The sequence below is a fragment of the Oncorhynchus gorbuscha genome, linkage group LG13, assembly GCF_021184085.1.
Source record: "Oncorhynchus gorbuscha isolate QuinsamMale2020 ecotype Even-year linkage group LG13, OgorEven_v1.0, whole genome shotgun sequence".
NCBI classification, from domain to species: domain Eukaryota; kingdom Metazoa; phylum Chordata; class Actinopteri; order Salmoniformes; family Salmonidae; genus Oncorhynchus; species Oncorhynchus gorbuscha.
The window spans coordinates 16,460,470-16,485,536 of NC_060185.1; the positions used below are offsets into that span (position 1 = coordinate 16,460,470).

Below are 25,067 nucleotides of genomic sequence, written 5' to 3' on the forward strand. Positions count from 1 at the left end.
ATTAAACTATACATAGGCCTAAACCATTAAACTATACAAGCCATTAAACTATACATAGGCTAAGCCATTAAACTATACATAGGCCTAAGCCATTAAACTATACATAGGCCTAAGCCATTAAACTATACATCATAGGCCTAAGCCATTAAACTATACATAGGCCTAAGCCATTAAACTATACATAGGCCTAAGCCATTAAACCATTAAACTACATAGGCCTAAGCCATTAAACTATACATAGGCCTAAGCCATTAAACTATACATAGGCCTAAGCCATTAAACTATACATAGGCCTAAGCCATTAAACTATACATAGGCCTAAGCCATTAAACTAAGCCATTAAACATACATAGGCCTAAGCCATTAAACTATACATAGGCCTAAGCCATTAAACTATACATAGGCCTAAGCCATTAAACTATACATAGGCCTAAGCCATTAAACTATACATAGGCCTAAACCATTAAACTATACATAGGCCTAAGCCATTAAACTATACATAGGCCTAAGCCATTAAACTATACATAGGCCTAAACCATTAAACTATACATAGGCCTAAGCCATTAAACTATACATAGGCCTAAACCATTAAACTATACATAGGCCTAAGCCATAAAGCCATTAAACCATTAAACTATACATAGGCCTAAACCATTAAACTATACATAGGCCTAAGCCATTAAACTATACATAGGCCTAAGCCATTAAACTATACATAGGCCTAAGCCATTAAACTATACATAGGCCTAAGCCATTAAACTATACATAGGCCTAAGCCATTAAACTATACAGTATATATAGATTAGGCTACAGCTGATGTCTGCTTTTAAACTCCCTAAAAAGTTCCATTATTGGTGACATTGCTGAACTGCTCCTCGCAACAGTAGTCAGGGTCCTGTGGGCCGTCTTTTGTGTGGTGATCCAGTCTCTCGGGTTCAAAGGTGAGTTTGCTGTTAAAGTTAAAACTGTTTCCAAAGTTAAATGTCCGTCGCTTGTTTTCCATTGCGGCGCAAAAGAACAGCGACCTTCACTCGAGAGTTTAAACGTTAAAACTTAATCCCTTCAAAGAGCCAAAGCGGCCTTGCGGCGTGTTTGTCTCAGGACCCGTTAATCCGGGCTAATACCCTCGAGCCGGGGGCCTGAGTGGGCGCACGAGGTTTAAATTTGGACTTTTAAATTCATGGGCGATTTAACGGAAACTGTAACGGTGGCCTTTCGCATTCATGACGTCTGAGTCAACAGAGGCGGCAACAATAGCCACAAGAGGTTCTTCACGACCCTGGAGTGACAGGGAGAGGGATCAGAGTCAGGGAATATTATAATGCTTTCCCCAAATTGCCACATTCCTACTCCCAAATGTGTCTTAACTTCTCATAGGCCTAGATTCCCTGCTGAAGCACGTGGGTCTTGTAGGCTAGATAATTCATATTTGGTAGTCCCATGTAAACTAATAAATCTGTATTTTTGACTCGCAATCAAACATTTCTTATTTGAACGAAAATGGGGCATGTCTCCTACAGGCTAATTTAACTCCAGTTAGTTTTGGTTTCGCTTTCCCCATCCCTCTGATCGTAATCGTTTCCGATGATCCTCGGATTAGAGCGGGGGTCGTCTCCTGTCCGGTACGGTGGATGGGGCGGTAAACCGAAAGCCGGTGAATGCAGATTGGGCTGATGAAGCGGGTGGGTGAGAGGGTAGAGGGGAAGATTGATGAGACGGGGGGATACTGGTGCCGCTGTGATGGATAGATGGGGAGAAGGGAGATGGATGGAGAGATGGAGAGAGGGGAGACTGAGGGGAGAATTAGGGATCAGTAAAGGATGGGATGGATATGTACCGGGTTCAGAGAAAGGCCGTGCGGGGGGCCGAGACGGTATCTGTCCCGGGGCATGCGGTGGTGGTATGGAACGCGCAGGGGTGTCAATCAAAAGAGAGTCTAACCGATCCATCACAAGAGCAGAATCCTGAGCAGTCCCAAAATATGGTGATTAGAACCTCGTGATAAAGCTGTAATGTCTTCTATCTGGTCTATCATGGAGTCATGGTAGCCTAACCAATATGGCTATTTTCAGTTCTGTTGTTGAAGCCATACTTATTACAGGCGATTGGCCCTAATTAATTATTTCGATAGCTATTTGATAAAGACCTAGACATCTCCTTTTTTTCATTAATTACCAGGCAAATTAACGGCCAAATAGACAATTGGTAAATTTGTACCAATTTGTAAGTCGCTCTGGATAAGAGCGTCTGCTAAATGACTTAAATGTAAATGTAAATGTTGTAATTTAGTGTCATCAACTCACAAATAATAGAATAACTATCTAATATATTATGAATTTAATATATTATGAATCTAATATATTAGAATAGAGTATTATTCATTGTGTGATTTTTGTATTTATTTGGCTTCACTCTGATATGGACACCATTAAAATGATAAATAATCAAGAGCATTTGACTTCAATATCAGGAATTTCAGGTTATTTCCCTGTTGTCAAGGGATTTGGTGCAGAAACGCTGAGGCTACCAAACCCATTTCAGCACAATGGAAAAACACAAGCAGAAGAACTAAGCCTGCTCCAATTAACTATAAGGTCAATAATTCATATTTTTATTGCAGAGATGGTATCGAAAGTAAGCCATTGTAAGTATTATAAATATAACCCACGGATGCATTGCACATATCCCATTTCCAAGACAATTGTTGAAGGAAAATTCGTTGGCTACTTTTAGTCAGTGCATGTAGTCTAGCCTATACATGCAATTATAGTTCTATATATATTACCTCTGTTTGAATTGAAGTGTATAGGCCTACATCAGTCAGGATACCGTTTGGTGTAGGCTATTTAGAGCTATAATGGTCATTTATAATGATTATATGATTGTTGAAGGATAGATCTATAAGTTATGAAGAATGGGCTGTAAATGAACCTGTAAAATTGTCTATGTTTTCTCAAATTGAATGAAGTAGGCTATACTCTTAGAAAAAAAAGGTTCTATGCTTGCTTCATATATGGGCACACCTTAAAGTGTAGGGTTCTTTGATCAGAACCAAGGGGTTAAATTTCATTGAACCAAAATCGGTTCCATATAGAACCCTTGGCTTTAATATAGGGTTTTTTATGGAACCAATTTCGGTTCTATATAGAACCTTTAGGGGTGCCATATATAAAGCAAGTAGAGAACCATTTTTGTCACTATCCATAACCTTTTTTTCTAAGAGTGTTGCCAATAAATGTAAATAAGTTTAAAACCATCATTTTGATTTCATGAACTGCAATCCTTGCATCCATCGTATGAATTGGAGAGGTTATTTCACCAGCTCCATCCAAGTCTAGCGCAATCAGGAGGCCTGAGGGGGACGCAGTTGAGATCCGAACGGCCAGTGGTCTGTCACATTCACCTGCTTTATTTTAACCTTCATTTAGAGCATTTTATTGAGTCAGACACTGTGCTGAAACGGCCCATGAAACAGCAGGTAGAACACTATAGTGTGGACGGGCGGCTGCCATGCACTTGTTGTTGTAAAAAGTCAGATGAAAGTGTGTGTCGCTTTAACACGTTTTGTATTTATGTACAGGCCTATTTCCTTTCCTCCGTGAAGGCATTAGGCCTGTAACGTGAGTGCATCGTATACATTTTGGGGATAGAGCTAGTGCGTGCATATGATTTACAAGGTGATGGATGAGGGACGGTGGCACGATGGGGTACCGTCCGCGCACCAGCCATTCAATCCCGAATTACCTAAATGCACCGTGACGCCCCGCTCGAGGCGGCCCGTGTCTAACCGGGTTAGAGTCAGAGCATGCGACAGTTCTATGACTAGTGGTGCCAGGTCGGTGGTGGAAAAGAGGAGAGAGAGGGGGGGAGGGGGGCAAGTACATGGGCCCCGGTTATGATTCTGGGTCCGGCTCGCCCCAAGGGCAGCAAAACCCTTTGTTGAGCTCGTGGAATAGGAGAGCAAATCGAATCATTGGAACCTGGGCACCCAAAATACCTGCAAAATGACAGACACATAGAATACAGATCAAACCGAAATTATGCTTCAGAAAATATCACAATCACACCCCAGTTAGGCATATGTGGAAATATGTATCGGACATTTTGTTTCGATAATTCGTTTATATAGTTGATTAACTGGAGTAAACTGATTAAGCTGAAACAGCACGAGGTGGCATACAGTGTTGAAACAACAACTGGTTATATTACATTGAAGTTGACAATATTTGTTTAATGGAAAGTTAGTGGTAGCCTTCAGAGCAGCTTAACGTAACAACACCAGTATTGAGAATACATGGATATATGTTGAAGGGAAGTGAGTAAGCTATTAGCCTATAGGTATACAATTGATTGAAATGTAGGCATATTTGTATTTGTATGTATTTACGAGCCTGTAGGTTTACAATAACCACCCGAGCAAGAAATCAAAACACAGCAACAAAACCAGTCCCATGTACAACACAAAACAAGTCACCGTGTGCCCATAGGCCTTTAGATCTATCGACATGCATAATATACATATTCATGGAGACAACGGTGAGATGAAACATACAAGAGATTAAACATGAGTTCACGAGTCCATGAAAAGGACCATGATTAAAGGGGAATGGAAATACTAGGATCTAGAACTCCAGCTAACTCTAACTGTAAATCGCCATATTGGATTCACTTCCTAAAGCGTTTCCATTCCCCTTTAAGCTTTGAAAAGCAGAGACAGAAACGAACATGAACTGATGACTATTGTGACTCCATGTTATTATTATAATATAGCCAGATATTTATTGTATTGTATATTATTTTATAGGCCTATAAGATTGCGTTGTTGTTGTTTTATAATTAAGCATTAAGGCCCAAGGGTGTGTGGTATTTGTCCATTATACCACGGCTAAGGGCTGTTCTTATGCAGGACGCAGACACAGCCCTTAGCCGTGGTATATTGACCATATATCACAAACCCCCGAGGTGCCTTATTGCTACTGGTTACCAATATAATTTTAAGCAGTTAAAATAAATGTTTTGTCAAACCCGTGGAATACGGTCTGATATAACACGGCTGTCAGCCAATCAGCATTAAAACCACACAGTTTATAATGTATAATTGATATCGTTGATAAATATGAACGATCATTCTCTCCCGGTGCTCCCCGTCCTTCTAACGCAAGACAACTCCCTGCATGGGAACCGGGCTTGACCGCGCGCCCTGGCTGGCTCCACCGTGTGCCATGCGTTCAGACAACATACATTTTCTAGAAATGTACCGACGTTATTGATGTTGTTGGAGACTTATTGTGCGCGGAGAAACCCCAGTCCTGACACAACAAGATGCGATTCAATGGGATGTAAACATGGCAGGGCGGTGTGTTGTAATGGCATTAGACAGGCCACTGGTCAAGCGGTGATAACACGAGAAGAGCCATCTGTGTCTATCGAGAGCCGCTCTTTTACATATAAAACCGTATTATATTATTACACACACACACACACACACACACACACACACACACACACACACACACACACACACACACACACACACACACACACACACACACACACACACACACACACACACACACACACACCCATAATCAATTTCGCACGCGTGTAAAACGGTTAATTTAGCAACACAAGCTCCAAGGGTTTGTATGATATATATATATAGGCTATTTTCCTCTAACGAAAAACCTCTTAATTTCACAAACTGTTGAATTACAGACCTAGAGATAGCAGAGCGGATAATCGAGGTTATGTATGCATCTGATAATTAATGTATTTAATAAAGTTTAATCGATTTAGTGCTCACTTCCATTTCAGCCCGGATTGTGAGGAGACGCTGACATTGTGCTATAACCACCGTTGGCATTATACGCTTATGACCCAAGAGGCGCGTGCCAGTGTGTTTCATATCACGTTGGATGCCACTGAACAATAACTTTAAACCAATTTATGGGGAGTCAATGCGTTTATGAAATCTTTCTATGGGAGCCACAGATTGAAACGCGTTTAGTTTGGTTCTATAGTCAGACACTCTGAGGTGACACACAAGCCCCATACATAGGCTATCACTCTTACACTGAGAGAAAGGCGACATCTCGAAAAACATCAAATAAAATATTTAATTCCAGAAATCAGAATCATATCAGGAGTTTTTCTTGCATAAAGACGTCTGGCTGAGGGGGTTAACTTCGCGCGCATTAGTAATGCATGAGTAGTGGGAGGGGGCTGGCCGTGCGCGATGCCCCCCAATAGACTCTCGAGACATTGTCATGGAAAGAGACCACCGCCTCGCTATTGTCTCGCGGACTGCCAAGTTTATTATAAACACTGCGCGAGCTGGCCGGTGCGCTGTCATACGGAGCGCAAAGCGAGGTGGTCAGGCAGGGATCGAGAGAGAAGCTGATGTGGATGGAAGAGGAAGCTACTGATACTGAGAGAGAAAAGAAAGAAAGAGATTTCAGGAATATTGCTGTCAAGGAAGAGAGAACCACATGAAGAAATACATATATAGTCAAAGAACACCCTGCTTTGACTGAAAACAAGAAAACCAAATTGGAGAGAGGGGCTGCTAACTCGGGGATCTTAACTTGGTCCTTGGAGAAATTAGAAAAACTGAACTCATTCTGTGGTGTTTTTCCAGCTTCAACGTTTTAATTCCTCTCGAATCCTGAGAAGTACATTTCATCAAGCGCTCTCCCAGAGTTGTCGTTCTCGCGTCTCCATGTATAAAATGGATTACTCCTACCTGAACTCATATGACTCGTGCATGGCGGCCATGGAGGCATCGGCCTACGCGGACTTCAGCTCCTGCAGCCAGGCCAGCTCGTTCCAGTACAACCCGATCCGGACCGGGTTCGGTGCCAACCCGGGCTGCGCGCCACTCAGCACCGCGAACTGCACACTGGGGTCCCTGCGCGAGCACCAGCCCACACCCTATTCCACAGGTAAGAGCGCGCAGAGGGCATGGGCGGGAAAACAGGCATGCAGATGAAACACTACAATGTTTCATCTCAAGCTGCAAATGTCTGGGATGTTGACTATAAAGTGTCTGGTTTTTATTTGAAATACGTGCGTAAAATGTATTTTTTTTAAATGTGATTGTTCCAACTAGGCTAATCGAAGAAGGTAAGACATTTGATTTGATTCCTGAAAACCAAATCAATCGAAATTATCAATATTCGGATTTATATTCTCATACCTCTTAATTTTGAGGGTCGCTCAAATCGAACCTCTCGGTTTATGTTCGTTGGCATGGGGTAATTAAATCAGTGTAAAATTCGTTAGAGGACAAATATATCTGTATTATCAACTAATCAAATTTGTAATTTGTTTATTCAATTACATGTATTTTATCCTTAATTGTATATTTGTATATTTCGTTATGTTGTCATGATTCGACTGCGCAATTCAAATGTTTGTTTTTTGCTACATTGCCATACATTTCCATTTTTATGATTTATGTCATTATGGTTGAACATGCAAATATATTGATTTATTAAACATTTTGCAGGATGAAATCTCTTGAGATGCACCATCTCGTTTTCAAGTGTCCAAAAAACCCAAACCGAAACAAAGAAACAATAGCCTACTTAGTAGCAATAATAATATGTCAACTACTGTCTTAAAATAACAATTCAATCATTATAATAAACCAAAACGTAAATTATCAGCATATAAAGTTGTTTTGCGACTACTAATAGTCCTACAACTAATAAAAACGTAATTTTTGTCAACAAATGGTTGAATAGTGCAGGCTATGCCACCTTATTCGAAAAGCGTACACCTGCTGCTGCTCCTAAATCGTGACTATTTCACAGCTTATATCCAGACCAAGCGAATTACCACACACTTTTTGGATGAGCTAATATATATTTTTTAATGCTTTAATTGCAGCTCCAATGAAGGCACACTGACAGAACGTGCGTTATGCGCTCTCGCTCTCTCTGGGAAAAAACAATGATTTATTCCAGAATATGTGTCTCTAATGAAACGTATTAACCTATTCATTTGAATACTTTAAAAATCAATTTGAATGAAACTGGTTGGTGGTTAGTCTATCACAACATTTTATGTGATGCCCTTGTTGATAGCCTATCACATTCTGTTATTCCATGTTTAGTTTAGGCAAATTTGATCAAATTACAAATGATTTATGTTAGTTCATGGTATAATTACAACTAGGTAATTGCATAAATATAATCAGATAATTTCTTACTTTTAGACTATTTCCCTATCATTGCAATATACTAAAGCAAAAGAGAAACATAAATAAAACGAATTCAGAATCATACATTATATCAATATGGGAACCACGATATTCACATACCCTACTTGTAGGTTAAATACGCTTAGTTGGATTGATCAAGTACATTTCAAAACCTTTATTCTCCAAGGGAAAAAAAATCGTCAAGCTATAGCCTATAACCTACCAGATCAGACAAAATCAACTCCATAACATAGTCTATCGAAAAACGCCTAAAATAAAACAGAGTTTAGGATTTACAACATATCCATTTTGTTCTGATACCATACTTAATTCAAATAATGAATAGGTTTTTATTGTGATTGGTTGACTCCGCAGTTCCATATAAGTTCTTCTCGGACCCTTCTGGTTTGAACGAGAAGCGGAAACAGCGGCGCATAAGGACCACCTTCACGAGCTCACAGCTGAAGGAGCTGGAGCGCGTGTTCGCAGAGACCCACTATCCCGACATCTACACGCGCGAGGAGCTTGCACTCAAGATCGACCTTACTGAGGCGCGGGTACAGGTGAGTCTAGTGGTCTGATGAAAAACACGAATTCACAATAGATTTTTTTAAAATCATAAATGTATGGGTCTACACCATCATGTATTTTTCTTAGAAATGCAAACAATTACTGTCAAAAGTATAGCAGTCTACCAAATTGTAATCTATGCATCCTTCATGTGAGTTGTATTCTAGAGATAGTATGTATTTTTATGTGTAGTTCTTTTTTTTGCCGTTTTCCTCTGGTTGTATGTTTATAATTTTCAATGAGACTAAACTATATCGTCTGTCTGCATCAGGTATGGTTCCAGAACCGGCGGGCTAAGTTCCGTAAGGTGGAGCGTGCGGCCAACTCTAAATCTGGTAACGGGACCGGGGGCCCAGGAGGGAACAATGGCTGTACCGGGGGTAAAAAGGGCGAGCCCAGATCTTCCTCGGATGACGACGAATCAAAAGAGTCCATCTGCAGTCCCACCCCTGACAGCACCGCCTCGCTGCCCGGCTCAGCCAATGGGAACATGGGTAGCCCCGCCAGCCTCAGCCCCAGCCCCGCCCCTGCTAACAGTGGCTACGCTAACACCTCCAGCTCCCCCGTTCTGCAGGGGCTCAAACCCCCTGGTTGGCCCAGCCTAGGCCCCGCCCACCCAGGAATGGCCCAACCCGCAGCCCAGGCTCCAGAGCTGCTGAAGGCGTGGCAGCCGGCAGACAGTATGACAGGGCACCGAAACAATGCTCTCAAGACTGTACTAGGACAAGCAGAGATCTCTAGTATAATTACTGTATATCTATACAGACTAACCTGTACGTCTCTAGTATAATTGCTGTATATCTCAGACTAACCTGTACTAGAGACAAGGAGCAGAGAGCTCTAGTATAATTACCATACAGACTAACCTGGAACAAGGAGCCCAATGCTCTCAAGACTAACCTGTACTAGAGACAAGGAGCAGAGATCTCTAGTATAATTACTGTATATCTATACAGACTAACCTGTACTAGAGACAAGGAGCAGAGATCTCTAGTATAATTGCTGTATATCTATACAGACTAACCTGTACTAGAGACAAGGAGCAGAGAGCTCTAGTATAATTACTGTATATCTATACAGACTAACCTGTACTAGAGACAAGGAGCAGAGATCTCTAGTATAATTACTGTATATCTATACAGACTAACCTGTACTAGAGACAAGGAGCAGAGATCTCTAGTATAATTACTGTATATCTATACAGACTAACCTGTACTAGAGACAAGGAGCAGAGATCTCTAGTATAACTACTGTATAAACTGTACTAGAGACAAGGAGCAGAGATCTCTATATTGTCCTTCCCCCTCTATCTACTGCCCCCCAGAGCGGGACTACCCCCTTTCATTTATTACCACCCGAACACTCCATGTGGCAGTTGTAGTTTGTGAATGTGTGAGTGTTTGTGTTGAAGTGTGTGACATGCATCTCGTACGGGGAGTGTGTGTGTGTGTTTATGTATGTGTGTGTATGTGTGTGTGTCAGTTGTTCTGTATGTTCTCACTCCAACAAAGCTACACATACTTCCCAACACACACACTATAAACAGTACGAAAGGCCTTAGCAGACATTGTGGTGCACTTAGTAACAGTAGCTCCTAGCCCCTGTTCCCCCTGATTAGTAACAGTAGCTCCTAGCCCCTGTTCCCCCTGATTAGTATGTGAACATGGCAGGGTGAAGGTAAACAGTCAGTCTCCCTGGGGAGACTCAGGGGACAAAACCCAAACTGTTACCAGCAAGCACAACTTCCTTTATATCCATGGCAGAGAGAGGGGACCCCCAAATCCCTCTGTACTGGAGAGGGGACCCACAAATCCAATTATCCCCCTGAAGGCCAGACCAGACCCCCACTCACATCCTCACTACACCCCACACCAATGTAGCCTGACACAACTCCTACTGTCAGACAACCCCCCCGCCACCCCGATCCCCGTTTCCCTGGACGACCAGCTCAAACATCTCACATATACGTATTCCTTTACCCTTCACATAGCGACGGTCCCTGACTGACTGGCTCCCTCCCTGACTGACTGACTGGCTGGCTGGCTGGCTGACTGGGGGAAGGTGGGGGCAGAGGTTTAAGATGTTTTGGGATTCAGGTCAGCATTGTTGTACTTCCTCTGACCTGAGCTTGAACACTAGTGGACCAGTGGTTGACCTTTATTATTGCATAAAACACATCACTCTAATGGTCTGTGACACTACTCCCCGTGTCCCCCTCTCTCCCTCTCCCCGTGTCCCCCTCTCTCTCCTTCTCCCCGTGTCCCTCTCTCTCCCTCTCCCCGTGTCCCTCTCTCTCCCTCTCCCCATGTCCCCCTCTCCCCCTCTCCCTCTCCCCGTGTCCCTCTCTCTCCCTCTCCCCGTGTCCCCCTCTCTCCCTGTCCCTCCCTCCCTCTCCCGTGTCCCTCTCTCTCCCTCTCCCTGTGTCCCCTCTCCCTCTCCCTCTCCCCGTGTCCCCCTCTCTCCCTCTCCCCGTGTCCCTCTCTCTCCCTCTCCCCGTGTCCCCCTCTCTCCCTCTCCCCGTGTCCCCCTCTCTCCCTCTCCCCGTGTCCCCCTCTCTCCCTCTCCCCGTGTCCCCCCCCCTCTCCCCCGTGTCCCTCTCTCTCCCTCTCCCTCCCCGTGTCCCTCTCTCTCCCTCTCCCGTGTCCCTCTCTCTCCCTCTCTCCCCGTGTCCATCTCTCTCCCTCTCCCCGTGTCCCTCTCTCTCCCTCTCCCTCTCCCCGTGTCCCTCTCTCTCCCTCCCCTCTCCCCGTGTCCCCCTCTCTCCCTCTCCCTGTGTCCCTCTCTCTCCCTATGTTACTAAAGAGACGGCACTCATGACAGCTATACTGGAGAACAGTTATTTATTGATGAGAAAATAATGGAATAACAATAAACACGTTTTCGTGACCAAAAGCAGTGTCTTTTGAAATAGACAGATATCAAAATGTTGTAATTGAACATGATTTGTAAATAATAATATAAATATGAGTCCTAGTCTAGTGTTTTTTCCACATTGCTTTGAGGTGTTGTTCATTACAGAGCATGTCTCAGCTCACTGCCCATCCTGTCTACATAAGGGCAAACGGAAGGCTTATAGCAACTGTGTGAAGGGTTATAGAGGTTGTGTGAAGGGTTATAGCACTACTGTAATATTCTGTCAAATAAATCTAAAAGCATTGCTCAAACTAACGAGATGTGGTTGTGTGTGTCCTTGGCTCTGAGATGCTAAGGGATCATATCACTCTTCCCTGCACTCACATTTCTTCCTCTTCTTTTCAAATAATCTCTTCCTTGGTCTCACTCTCTCTCACACACACAGAAAAGGGAGTCACAGTGGCCAGCTATTCTCAGCACCAATGAGGGAAAGTGTAAAATATACCCTATCCCAGTGTCAAAACCGAAGCTTCAGAAGTCAGTGATGGTGAAACCAGTCCTCATAGTCAGCTGGAGGAGAGACAGAACAAGATGTCATCACCATTGACAAGTCATTATTACATCACCATTGACAAGTCATTATTACATCACCATTGACAAGTCATTATTACATCACCATTGACAAGTCATTATTACATCACCATTGACAAGTCATTATTACATCACCATTGACATTTTAATCATGCTGTATGATCACCATTGATGTGTCATTATTACATCACTATTGACAAGTCATTATTACATCACCATTGACAAGTCATTATTACATCACCATTGACAAGTCATTATTACATCACTATTGACAAGTCATTATTACATCACCATTGACAAGTCATTATTACATCACTATTGACAAGTCATTATTACATCACCATTGAGAACTTCAGTTAGTTTAGTCCTATTTTAATAACATGCTGTATGATAGTATATGATGTGTGTTATGGTAAAAAATAAAGGCAATTTCTCCTTCCTGTCTATTTGAATCATATTGTTCTTCCTTGTCCTCTCGTAGGTTTTTCCCTCAGAAACACATAAAACCTTCAAATGTAGTCAGTTATAAACTGGGTAAGAGAAAAACTGTAGGATAATGCCTAAATGGGAAGGGGTAACAAGAAATCACTGTAGGATAATGCCACAGGGAATGGGAAGGGATATGGAGAAACACTGTAGGATAATGCCCTAGGGAATGGGAAGGGGTATAGGAGAAAGCACTGTAGGAAAAGGTGCTAGGGAATGGGAAGGGGTATAGGAGAAAGCACTGTAGGATAATGCCCTAGGGAATGGGAAGGGATATAGGAGAAAGCACTGTAGGATAATGCCCTAGGGAATGGGAAGGGGTATAGGAGAAAGCACTGTAGGATAATGCCCTAGGGATGGGAAGGGGTATAGGAGAAAGCAATGTAGGATAATGCCCTAGGGAATGGGTATAGGAGAAAGCACTGTAGGATAATGCCTAGGGAATGGGAAGGGATATAGGAGAAAGCACTGTAGGATAATGCCCTAGGGAATGGGAAGGGATATAGGAGAAAGCACTGTAGGATAATGCCCTAGGGAATGGGAAGGGGTATAGGAGAAAGCACTGTAGGATAATGCCCTAGGGAATGGGTATAGGAGAAAGCACTGTAGGATAATGCCCTAGGGAATGGGAAGGGATATAGGAGAAAGCACTGTAGGATAATGCCCTAGGGAATGGGAAGGGGTATAGGAGAAAGCACTGTAGGATAATGCCCTAGGGAATGGGAAGGGATATAGGAGAAAGCACTGTAGGATAATGCCCTAGGGAATGGGAAGGGGTATAGGAGAAAGCACTGTAGGATAATGCCCTAGGGAATGGGAAGGGATATAGGAGAAAGCACTGTAGGATAATGCCCTAGGGAATGGGAAGGGATATAGGAGAAAGCACTGTAGGATAATGCCCTAGGGAATGGGAAGGGGTATATGAGAAAGCACTGTAGAATAATGCCCTAGGGAATGGGAAGGGATATAGGAGAAAGCACTGTAGGATAATGCCCTAGGGAATGGGAAGGGGTATAGGAGAAAGCACTGTAGGATAATGCCCTAGGGATGGGAAGGGGTATAGGAGAAAGCACTGTAGGATAATGCCCTAGGGATGGGAAGGGGTGTAGGATAAAGCACTGTAGGATAATGCCCTAGGGAATGGGTATAGGAGACAGCACTGTAGGAAAAGACGCTAGGGAATTGGTATAGGAGAAAGCACTGTAGGATAATTCCCTAGGGAATGGGTAGGGGAGAAAGCACTGTAGGATAATGCACTAGGGATTGGGAAGGGGAGAAAGCACTGTAGGATAATGCACTAGGGAATGGGAAGGGGAGAAAGCACTGCAGGATAATGCACTAGGGAATGGGTATAGGAGAAAGTACTGTAGGATAATGCCCTAGGGAATGGGTATAGGAGAAAGCACTGTAGGATAATGCGCTAGGGAATGGGTATAGGAGAAAGCACTGTAGGATAATGCGCCAGGGAATGGGTATAGGAGAAAGCACTGTAGGATAATGCGCTATGCATTGGGTATAGGAGAAAGCACAGTAGGATAATGCGCTAGGGAATGGGCATAGGAGAAAGCACTGTAGGATAATGCGCTAGGGAATGGGTATAGGAGAAAGCACTGTAGGATAATGCGCTAGGGAATGGGTATAGGAGAAAGCACTGTAGGATAATGCGCTAGGGAATGGGTATAGGAGAAAGTACTGTAGGATTGTCACGTTCTGTCCATCGTTCGTATGTGTTTTCCTTGTTTTAGTGTTGGTCAGGACGTGAGCTGGGTGGGCATTCTGTGTTGTGTGTCTGGTTTGTCTATTTCTATGTTTGACCTGATATGGTTCTCAATCAGAGGCAGGTGTTAGTCATTGTCTCTGATTGGGAACCATATTTAGGTAGCCTGTTTTGTGTTGGGTTTTGTGGGTGATTGTTCCTGTCTCTGTGTTTTGCACCAGATAGGGCTGTTTTAAGTTTTCCACGTTTATTGTTTTGTAGTGTTCATGTTTATCCGTTTTTATTAAACATGAGTCAATATAACCACGCTGCATTTTGGTCCTCCTCTACTTCACCACAGGAAAACCCTGACAGAATCACCCACCAACCAAGGACCAAGCGGCGTGGTAACGGGCAACGGCAAAAGCAGCAGCAGGAGAAGGAACAGAGGCAGCAGCAACAGGAGCAGCAGCAGCAGCAGCAGTGGGAGATGCTGCACTATTTGGATAAATGGACTTGGGAGGAGATCCTTGACGGAAAAGGACCCTGGGCAGAGCCATGGATGGAATTGGAGGTGTCGGCGAAGCAGAGTGCTGAGTCTGAGAGTGTGGAGGATGTATTGGACAGAGTAGAAAGAAAGCTGTTGGTTTGGCATAGTATGCACGGCATACCAGTGCCAGCACCACGCATCAGGCCTACAGTGCGTCCTGCCTGTCCAGCGCTGCCGGAGCCTTCCTCCTCTCCAGCGCAGCCAGAGTCTCCCGCCTGTCCGGCGCTGTCAGAGCTACCGCCCCTCATGCCAGAGGCGCCAGAGCCCCTCATTCCAGAGGCACCAGTGCTCCTCAGTCCAGCGCTACCAGAGCCTTTTTCTCCAGTCTGCCCAGCGCCGCCAGTGCCGCCCGTCTGCCCAGCGCCGTCTGAGCTACCAGTCTGCCCAGCGCCGTCTGAGCTACCAGTCTGCCTAGCGCCGCCAGTCTGCCCAGCGCCGCAAGTGCCGCCAGTCTGCCCAGCGCCGCAAGTGCCGCCAGTCTGCCCAGCGCCGCCAGTGCCGCCAGTCTGCCCAATGCCGCCAGTCAGCCAGGATCCGCCAGAACTGCCAGTCGGCCAGGATCTGCCAGTCAGCCAGGATCCGCCAGTAAGCCAGGAACCGCCAGAACTGCCAGTCGGCCAGGATCTGCCAGTCAGCCAGGATCCGCCAGTCAGCCAGGATCAGTTAGATCCGCCATTCAGCCAGGATCCGCCAGAAGTGCCAGTCAGTCAGGATCTGCGCGATCTGCCAGTCAGCCAGGATCCGCCAGTCTGCCAGTATCTGCCAGGATCCGCCAGATCTGCCAGTCGGCCAGGATCTGCCAGTCGGCCAGGATACGCCAGAACTGCCAGTCGGCCACGATCTGCCAGTCGGCCAGGATTTGCCAGTCAGCCAGGATCAGTTAGATCCGCCAGTCTGCCAGGATCCGCCAGTCTGCCAGGATCCGCCAGTCAGCCAGGATCCGCCAGAACTGCCAGTCGGCCAGGATCTGCCAGTCGGCCAGGATCTGCCAGTCAGCCAGGATCTGCCAGTCAGCCAGGATCTGCCAGGATCCGCCAGTCAGCCAGGATCCGCCAGAACTGCCAGTCAGCCAGGATCTGCCAGGATCCGCCAGTCAGCCAGGATCCGCCAGAACTGCCAGTCGGCCAGGATCTGCCAGTCGGCCAGGATCCACCAGAAGTGCCAGTCAGCCAGGATCTGCCAGATCCGCTAGTCAGCCAGGATCCGCCAGTCAGCCAGGATCTGCCGGAACCACCACCCAGCCAGGATCTGGTAGATCCATCAACCTGCCTGAGCTTCCTCTCACTCCTGAGCTTCCTCTCACTCCTGAGCTTCCTCTCACTCCTGAGCTTCCTCTCACTCCTGAGCTTCCCCTCAGTCCTGAGCTACCTCAGTCCAGTGGGGCCCATTGTTAGGTTTCCTAGGCCAAGGTTAGCGGCGAGGGTCGCCTCTCAAGGGACACTAAGGATGTGGACTAAGACAATTATGGAGTGGGGTCCACGTCCAGCGCCAGAGCCGCCACCGCGGAGAGATGCCCACCCAGACCCTCCCCTATAGATTTAGGTTGTGCACTCGGAGTCCGCACCTTGGGGGAGGGGTTCTGTCACGTTCTGTCCATCGTTCGTATGTGTTTTCCTTGTTTTAGTGTTGGTCAGGACGTGAGCTGGGTGGGCATTCTATGTTGTGTGTCTGGTTTGTCTATTTCTATGTTTGGCCTGATAGGGCTGTTTTTGGTTTTCCACATTTATTGTTTTGTAGTGTTCATGTTTATCTGTTTTTATTAAACATGAGTCAATATAACCACGCTGCGTTTTGGTCCTCCTCTACTTCACCACAGGAAAACCCTGACAAGGATAATGCGCCAGGGAATGGGTATAGGAGAAAGTACTGTAGGATAATGCCCTAGGGAATGGGTATAGGAGAAAGCACTGTAGGATAAGGCGCTAGGGAATGGGAAGGGGTATAGGAGAAATCACTGTAGGATAATGCCCTAGGGAATGGGAAGGGGTATAGGAGAAAGCACTGTAGGATAATGCGCTAGGGAATAGGTATAGGATAAAGTACTGTAGGATAATGCCCTAGGGAATGGGTATAGGAGAAAGCACTGTAGGATAATGCGCTAGGGAATAGGTATAGGATAAAGTACTGTAGGATAATGCCCTAGGGAATGGGTATAGGAGAAAGCACTGTAGGATAATGCCCTAGGGAATGGGCATAGGAGAAAGTACTGTTGGATAATGCCCTAGGGAATTGGGTATAGGAGAAAGTACTGTAGGATAATGCCCTAGGGAATGGGCAGGGGAGAAAGCACTGTAGGATAATGCGCTAGGGAATGGGTATAGGAGAAAGCACTGTAGGATAATGCCCTAGGGAATGGGAAGGGATATAGGAGAAAGCACTGTAGGATAATGCCCTAGGGAATGGGAAGGGATATAGGAGAAAGCACTGTAGGATAATGCCCTAGGGAATGGGAAGGAATATAGGAGAAAGCACTGTAGGATAATGCCCTAGGGAATGGGAAGGAATATAGGAGAAAGCATTTAGACAGTTAAGAACAAATTCTTATTTACAATGACGGCCTTCCCCGGCCAAACCCTAGTCCAGACGACACTGGGCCTTCCCCGGCCAAACCCTAGTCCAGACCACACTGGGCCTTCCCCTGCCAAACCCTAATCCAGACCACACTGGGCCTTCCCCTGCCAAACCCTAATCCAGACCACACTGGGCCTTCCCCGGCCAAACCCTAATCCAGACCACACTGGGCCTTCCCCGGCCAAACCCTAATCCAGACCACACTGGGCCTTCCCCGGCCATACCCTAATCCAGACCACACTGGGCCTTCCCCTGCCAAACCCTAATCCAGACCACACTGGGCCTTCCCCTGCCAAACCCTAATCCAGACCACACTGGGCCTTCCCCTGCCAAACCCTAATCCAGATCACACTGGGCCTTCCCCTGCCAAACCCTAATCCAGACCACACTGGGCCTTCCCCTGCCAAACCCTAATCCAGACCACACTGGGCCTTCCCCGGCCAAACCCTAATCCAGACCACACTGGGCCTTCCCCTGCCAAACCCTAATCCAGACCACACTGGGCCTTCCCCTGCCAAACCCTAATCCAGACCATACTGGGCCTTCCCCTGCCAAACCCTAATCCAGACCACACTGGGCCAATTGTGCGACGCACTATGGGACTCCCAATCACGGCCGGATGTGATACAGCCTGGAATCAAGCCAGGGTCTGTAGTGACGCCTTTACTGAGATGCAGTGTCTTAGACCGCTGCGCCACTTTAGACTGCTGGAGCCATTTTCTATTAAGGTATCTTTACATTTACTGAAGTATGACAATTGGGTACCTTTTCCACTATTGATGTTAGTGCCACGGGACTAGGGTATAGGAGATGGAATGGGACTAGGGTATAGGAGATGGAATGGGAGAGGGTGGGTAGAGGAGAGACAGGCCCTAGGGAATGGGACTAGGGTATAGGAGATGGAATGGGAGAGGGGGGGCAGAGGAGAGACAGGAGAAGGCACTGTAGGATAAGCAGGGTTGGGTAGGTTACTTTCTAAACAAGTTACCTGTCCAAAATTGTAATCAGAAATATAACTTTTGGATTACCCAAACTCTGTAACATAATCTGATTACATTAAATTTATTTTAGATGACTTTCCCCTTAAGAGGTATAAGAAGAAGACAAAAATGTATGTTACCAATTGAACGACATTGCAGGATAAATCAATGTTAAAGTTTACATAGGTGGCCATATATGGATGTTATATTTTACTTTATGGGTTGGTTATGTAGGCTTCTTCTAACCCATCGCTTTATACTACAACGATTAAATTATATATTTACATTAAAAACCAGTCTATCAGAATTCCAGTCATTACAATAAATACCCCTTGACCTTCGAGAATAGGACTTGGAAATACAGAAGTATAGATCAGCCAAACGGTTTTATCTGAGTATAACCCCAAAACGAAGGACTTATTAGCCAGCCCTACTGTGTTGTTTATGATTTTGTCGTTGAGGACTGATTGGGCTTATTGATTCTAATTGAAAAATAAACGCTTCGCTCATGGAATGGCATGATTTGAACACTACTGAAAATGGCTATTTACATGTGAAAAATGAATGCCATGTGCTGCATTTGCTATATGTCTATTGTTTACCTTTTAGTTGGCGACACATATCTTGATAATATGCAGCTGTTTAAAGGGCAACTCCACAGATGAAACAATAACAAAATGGGCACCCCGCCTCTGTTTTGGTTAAAAGCGGAGGGATGGGCCTGGAAAAATGTAACCACTCTCAGATGAATAGACAGAGCTACGGATGTAAGGACTGACCATCCATGATATCAAAATGATAGTTTTAACTACAGTATGTTATGAGGCTATACCTTGTTTGATTACATTTACAATGTTTACAAACATTGGAGAAAAACAAGCTTCTATTTTGGGTTCTGATGGAATGTGGCAGTTGAACTAAGCTCATGAGGCATTTATAAGTTATATTCTTCAACAATCAATGGATATATACAGGTATATATATTTTATAAATCCAAAAATGGATGTACCATCTACAGAATGACCCTTTAAGTCTATCAAAAGTGAACGAGTTTGAGCATGTGTCCAGTAGGCCTATGGATGTATTTTTATCAACTTGAATTATATTGTGCAATAAAAGCACCACGTTTATTCCATATGCTGGGATCCGCACTGTGCAGCTGTTATTCCATATGCTGGGATCCGCACTGTGCAGCTGTTATTCCATATGCTGGGATCCGCACTGTGCAGCTGTTATTCCATATGCTGGGATCTGCACTGTGCAGCTGTTATTCCATATGCTGGGATCCGCACTGTGCAGCTGTTATTCCATATGCTGGGATCCGCAATGTGCAGCTGTTATTCCATATGCTGGGATCCGCACTGTGCAGCTGTTATTCCATATGCTGGGGTCCGCACTGTGCAGCTGTTATTCCATATGCTGGGATCTGCACTGTGCAGCTGTTATTCCATATGCTGGGATCTGCACTGTGCAGCTGTTATTCCATATGCTGGGATCTGCACTGTGCAGCTGTTATTCCATATGCTGGGATCCCCACTGTGCAGCTGTTATTCCATATGCTGGGATCTGCACTGTGCAGCTGTTATTCCATATGCTGGGATCTGCACTGTGCAGCTGTTATTCCATATGCTGGGATCTGCACTGTGCAGCTGTTATTCCATATGCTGGGATCCGCACTGTGCAGCTGTTATTCCATATGCTGGGATCCGCACTGTGCAGCTGTTATTCCATATGCTGGGATCCGCACTATGCAGCTGTTATTCCATATGCTGGGATCTGCACTGTGCAGCTGTTATTCCATATGCTGGGATCTGCACTGTGCAGCTGTTATTCCATATGCTGGGATCTGCACTGTGCAGCTGTTATATGCCTGCACTATGCTGTTATTCCATATGGGATCTGCACTATGCAGCTGTTATTCCATATGCTGGGATCCGCACTATGCAGCTGTTATTCCATATGCTGGGATCCGCACTGTGCAGCTGTTATTCCATATGCTGGGATCTGCACTATGCAACTGTTATTCCATATGCTGGGATCCGCACTATGCAGCTGTTATTCCATATGCTGGGATCTGCACTATGCAACTGTTATTCCATATGCTGGGATCTGCACTATGCAGCTGTTATTCCATATGCTGGGATCTGCACTATGCAGCTGTTATTCCATATGCTGGGATCTGCACTGTGCAGCTGTTATTCCATATGCTGGGATCCGCACTGTGCAGCTGTTATTCCATATGCTGGGATCCGCACTGTGCAGCTGTTATTCCATATGCTGGGATCTGCACTATGCAACTGTTATTCCATATGCTGGGATCCGCACTATGCAGCTGTTATTCCATATGCTGGGATCTGCACTATGCAGCTGTTATTCCATATGCTGGTTATTCCATATGATCTGCACTATGCAGCTGTTATTCCATATGCTGGGATCTGCACTATGCAACTGTTATTCCATATGCTGGGATCTGCACTATGCAGCTGTTATTCCATATGCTGGGATCTGCACTATGCAACTGTTATTCCATATGCTGGGATCCGCACTATGCAGCTGTTATTCCATATGCTGGGATCTGCACTATGCAGCTGTTATTCCATATGCTGGGATCTGCACTATGCAACTGTTATTCCATATGCTGGGATCCGCACTATGCAGCTGTTATTCCATATGCTGGGATCTGCACTATGCAGCTGTTATTCCATATGCTGGGATCTGCACTGTGCAGCTGTTATTCCATATGCTGGGATCTGCACTATGCAGCTGTTATTCCATATGCTGGGATCTGCACTGTGCAGCTGTTATTCCATATGCTGGGATCCGCACTGTGCAGCTGTTATTCCATATGCTGGGATCCGCACTGTGCAGCTGTTATTCCATATGCTGGGATCTGCACTGTGCAGCTGTTATTCCATATGCTGGGATCTGCACTGTGCAGCTGTTATTCCATATGCTGGGATCTGCACTGTGCAGCTGTTATTCCATATGCTGGGATCTGCACTGTGCAGCTGTTATTCCATATGCTGGGATCTGCACTGTGCAGCTGTTATTCCATATGCTGGGATCTGCACTGTGCAGCTGTTATTCCATATGCTGGGATCCGCACTATGCAGCTGTTATTCCATATGCTGGGATCTGCACTATGCAGCTGTTATTCCATATGCTGGGATCCGCACTATGCAGCTGTTATTCCATATGCTGGGATCTGCACTATGCAGCTGTTATTCCATATGCTGGGATCTGCACTATGCAACTGTTATTCCATATGCTGGGATCCGCACTATGCAGCTGTTATTCCATATGCTGGGATCTGCACTGTGCAGCTGTTATTCCATATGCTGGGATCTGCACTATGCAGCTGTTATTCCATATGCTGGGATCCGCACTATGCAGCTGTTATTCCATATGCTGGGATCTGCACTATGCAACTGTTATTCCATATGCTGGGATCCGCACTATGCAGCTGTTATTCCATATGCTGGGATCTGCACTATGCAGCTGTTATTCCATATGCTGGGATCTGCACTATGCAACTGTTATTCCATATGCTGGGATCCGCACTATGCAGCTGTTATTCCATATGCTGGGATCTGCACTGTGCAGCTGTTATTCCATATGCTGGGATCCGCACTGTGCAGCTGTTATTCCATATGCTGGGATCCGCACTATGCAACTGTTATTCCATATGCTGGGATCCGCACTATGCAGCTGTTATTCCATATGCTGGGATCTGCACTATGCAGCTGTTATTCCATATGCTGGGATCTGCACTATGCAACTGTTATTCCATATGCTGGGATCCGCACTATGCAGCTGTTATTCCATATGCTGGGATCTGCACTGCGCAGCTGTTATTCCATATGCTGGGATCCGCACTATTCAACTTCTTGAATTCAACCATTATTGGGTTCAAAACCACATTTAGATTTGTGAACATCCATCCACAACAACCACAATCCGTAAGGCAAAAAGAGCTAAATAAGAGAGCAGCAGTGTGATTCACATCAATGCGCTATGTAGATAATAAGTGATATCGGTATTGGGGTAGACTCCACCACTGCTGTCATCCTTACCTACAAGCGTTTATTCAAGTTGGATAATCTTTGGATGCCGACAGCAGTCACACCATTGGAAGACATGGCTTGGACTGTAACCTACAATAGCCCCTTCCTGCTCGTTTCCCGCGATCCATCAAACCCATTTGTTGTGTCATCATAGTGGTCTCTGAGTTGTGGTCAGACTCGCTCAGGTGGAACAAACTTAATACATTTGCTCATTCTTCAATCCTATTTGAATGTCATTGAGAAAACAGAGAAGTGTCAATATGTTTTTTTCGTAAACATCCTTTCTGAATTTAAAAGTAATCCTGGAAGTAATCTTCTAGTTTTTCAAAAGTATCTGTAATCTGATTACAATATTTTAGTTTGTAACAGATTACAGTTACCATTACATGTAAACTCCCCAACCCTGAGGATAAGGCACTGGAGAATGAGAGAGAGGGGGTAGAGAGGAAGGAATGGGAGAGAGGGAATAGAGGAGAAGGAATGGGAGAGAGGGAATAGAGGAGAAGGAATGGGAGAGGAGGTAGATGGGAAGAAATGGGACAGAGGGGATAGAGGATAAGGAATGGGAGAGAGGGTGTCGAGGAGAAGGAATGGGAGAGAGGGGATAGAGGAGATGGAATGGGAGAGAGGGGATAGAGGATAAGGAATGGGAGAGGGGGGATAGAGGAGAAGGAATGGGAGAGGGGGATAGAGGAGAAGGAATGGGACAGAGGGGATAGAGGAGAAGGAATGGGAGAGGGGGATAGAGGAGAAGGAATGGGAGAGGGGGATAGAGGAGAAGGAATGGGACAGAGGGGATAGAGGAGAAGGAATGGGACAGAGGGGATAGAGGAGAAGGAATGGGACAGAGGGGATAGAGGAGAAGGAATGGGAGAGAGGGGATAGAGGAGAAGGAATGGGAGAGAGGGGATAGAGGAGAAGGAATGGGAGAGAGGGGATAGAGGAGAAGGAATGGGAGAGAGGGGATGGAACAGAGGAGAAGGAATGGGAGAGAGGGGATAGAGGAGAAGGAATGGGACAGAGGGGATAGAGGAGAAGGAATGGGAGAGGGGGATAGAGGAGAAGGAATGGGACAGAGGGGATAGAGGAGAAGGAATGGGAGAGAGGGGATAGAGGAGAAGGAATGGGACAGAGGGGATAGAGGAGAAGGAATGGGACAGGGGGATAGAGGAGAAGGAATGGGACAGAGGGGATAGAGGAGAAGGAATGGGAGAGGGGGATAGAGGAGAAGGAATGGGACAGAGGGGATAGAGGAGAAGGAATGGGAGAGGGGGATAGAGGAGAAGGAATGGGACAGAGGGGATAGAAGAAGGAATGGGAGAGAGGGGATAGATAGAAGGAATGAAGGGGAATGGGACAGAGGGGATAGAGGAGAAGGAATGGGAGAGAGGGGATAGAGGAGAAGGAATGGGAGAGAGGGGATAGAGGAGAAGGAATGGGAGAGGGGGGATAGAGGAGAAGGAATGGGACAGAGGGGATAGAGGAGAAGGAATGGGAGAGAGGGGATAGAGGAGAAGGAATGGGAGAGGGGGGATAGAGGAGAAGGAATGGGACAGAGGGGATAGAGGAGAAGGAATGGGACAGAGGGGATAGAGGAGAAGGAATGTGACATCATCAGATAAACACTCAATTCTATCACGCATCTCCTGTTTCCACTCGTTCCTATTTTTTTACAACAGTCAAAGAACGTCCACATATACATTTATATAAAACATAATCATGAACGTTAAAGTATAATGTTAAAAACAGTCCTTTATATGACTTGGTGTGTCTTCAGTTTTTATCCTGTGTTCCTACTGAGGTTGCCAGGACAACAGCACCACCATGTGGTGACGTGAACAACCAGCAGCCTGTGGTGTCTGCCAGTGTGTCTCAGTCAGGATCCATCCTGGGGACCCACTGTGTGTAGGCTGGACTTCCCTCCAGCTCAGCATCAATAAGACACTAATTAGTACATAGACAACTGCATGATGGGTACAGTAGTTTGTGCTCCTGAAGGAAGGGGGCCTTGGACACCAGCACAGCTCAACAACACAACAACATTATGTGTTGAGAAGAGGTTCAGTCACACTGATAGAGGAAGGCCTTAGTGCTGGTGTGGTTCCTTCCCTTCATCTCTGAAACATAAAACGTGCACACTACACTACATTGATGAAAGCTAAAAATCTATCTGCAAAATTAAAGCTGAAAAAAAAGTACTTCAAAAATAAAATAACAAATACAAATACAAAAAAAATGAAACATAAAACGTGCACACTAAAAGACACTGAACACATGATCATGCTGATAATCCTATTGGTGAATAACAACAATAATGATCAACTCAGTTCTCACAGGGTGTGCAGCCTGATGATGCCACTGAATGTCTTCTCCATCCCAGGAGCCAAATGGTTTCTGAGGGCGAGGGAAGGGGCGTGGAGTGCTGGGATAGGGGTCTGTTAGGGGGGCGTGGAGTGCTGGGATAGGGGTCTGTTAGGGGGCGTGGAGTGCTGGGATAGGGGTC

The 25,067-nt window shown here is 45.5% G+C and overlaps 1 protein-coding gene across 1 annotated transcript; it reads left to right on the forward strand.

The window, feature by feature from the left end:
* The first annotated feature begins 6,367 nt into the window (after nt 1-6,367).
* LOC123992234 (paired mesoderm homeobox protein 2A-like) lies at nt 6,368-24,473 on the forward strand. The gene is made up of 4 exons (XM_046293415.1): nt 6,368-6,941; nt 8,579-8,766; nt 9,045-9,488; nt 24,342-24,473. Exons 1-4 carry the CDS (start codon nt 6,719-6,721, stop codon nt 24,471-24,473), a joined length of 987 nt encoding a protein of 328 aa, XP_046149371.1. The 5' UTR covers nt 6,368-6,718.
* Nucleotides 24,474-25,067: the final 594 nt, after the last annotated feature.

Coding starts and splice junctions, on each gene's coding strand:
- LOC123992234 (XM_046293415.1), top strand. CDS start 6,719: ATGTATAAAATGGATTACTCCTACCTGAACTCATATGACTCGTGCATG. Junction 6,942..8,578: donor GCCCACACCCTATTCCACAG/GTAAGAGCGCGC, acceptor TTGACTCCGCAG/TTCCATATAAGTTCTTCTCG. Junction 9,489..24,341: donor GAAACAATGCTCTCAAGACT/GTACTAGGACAA, acceptor GTGTGTCTTCAG/TTTTTATCCTGTGTTCCTAC.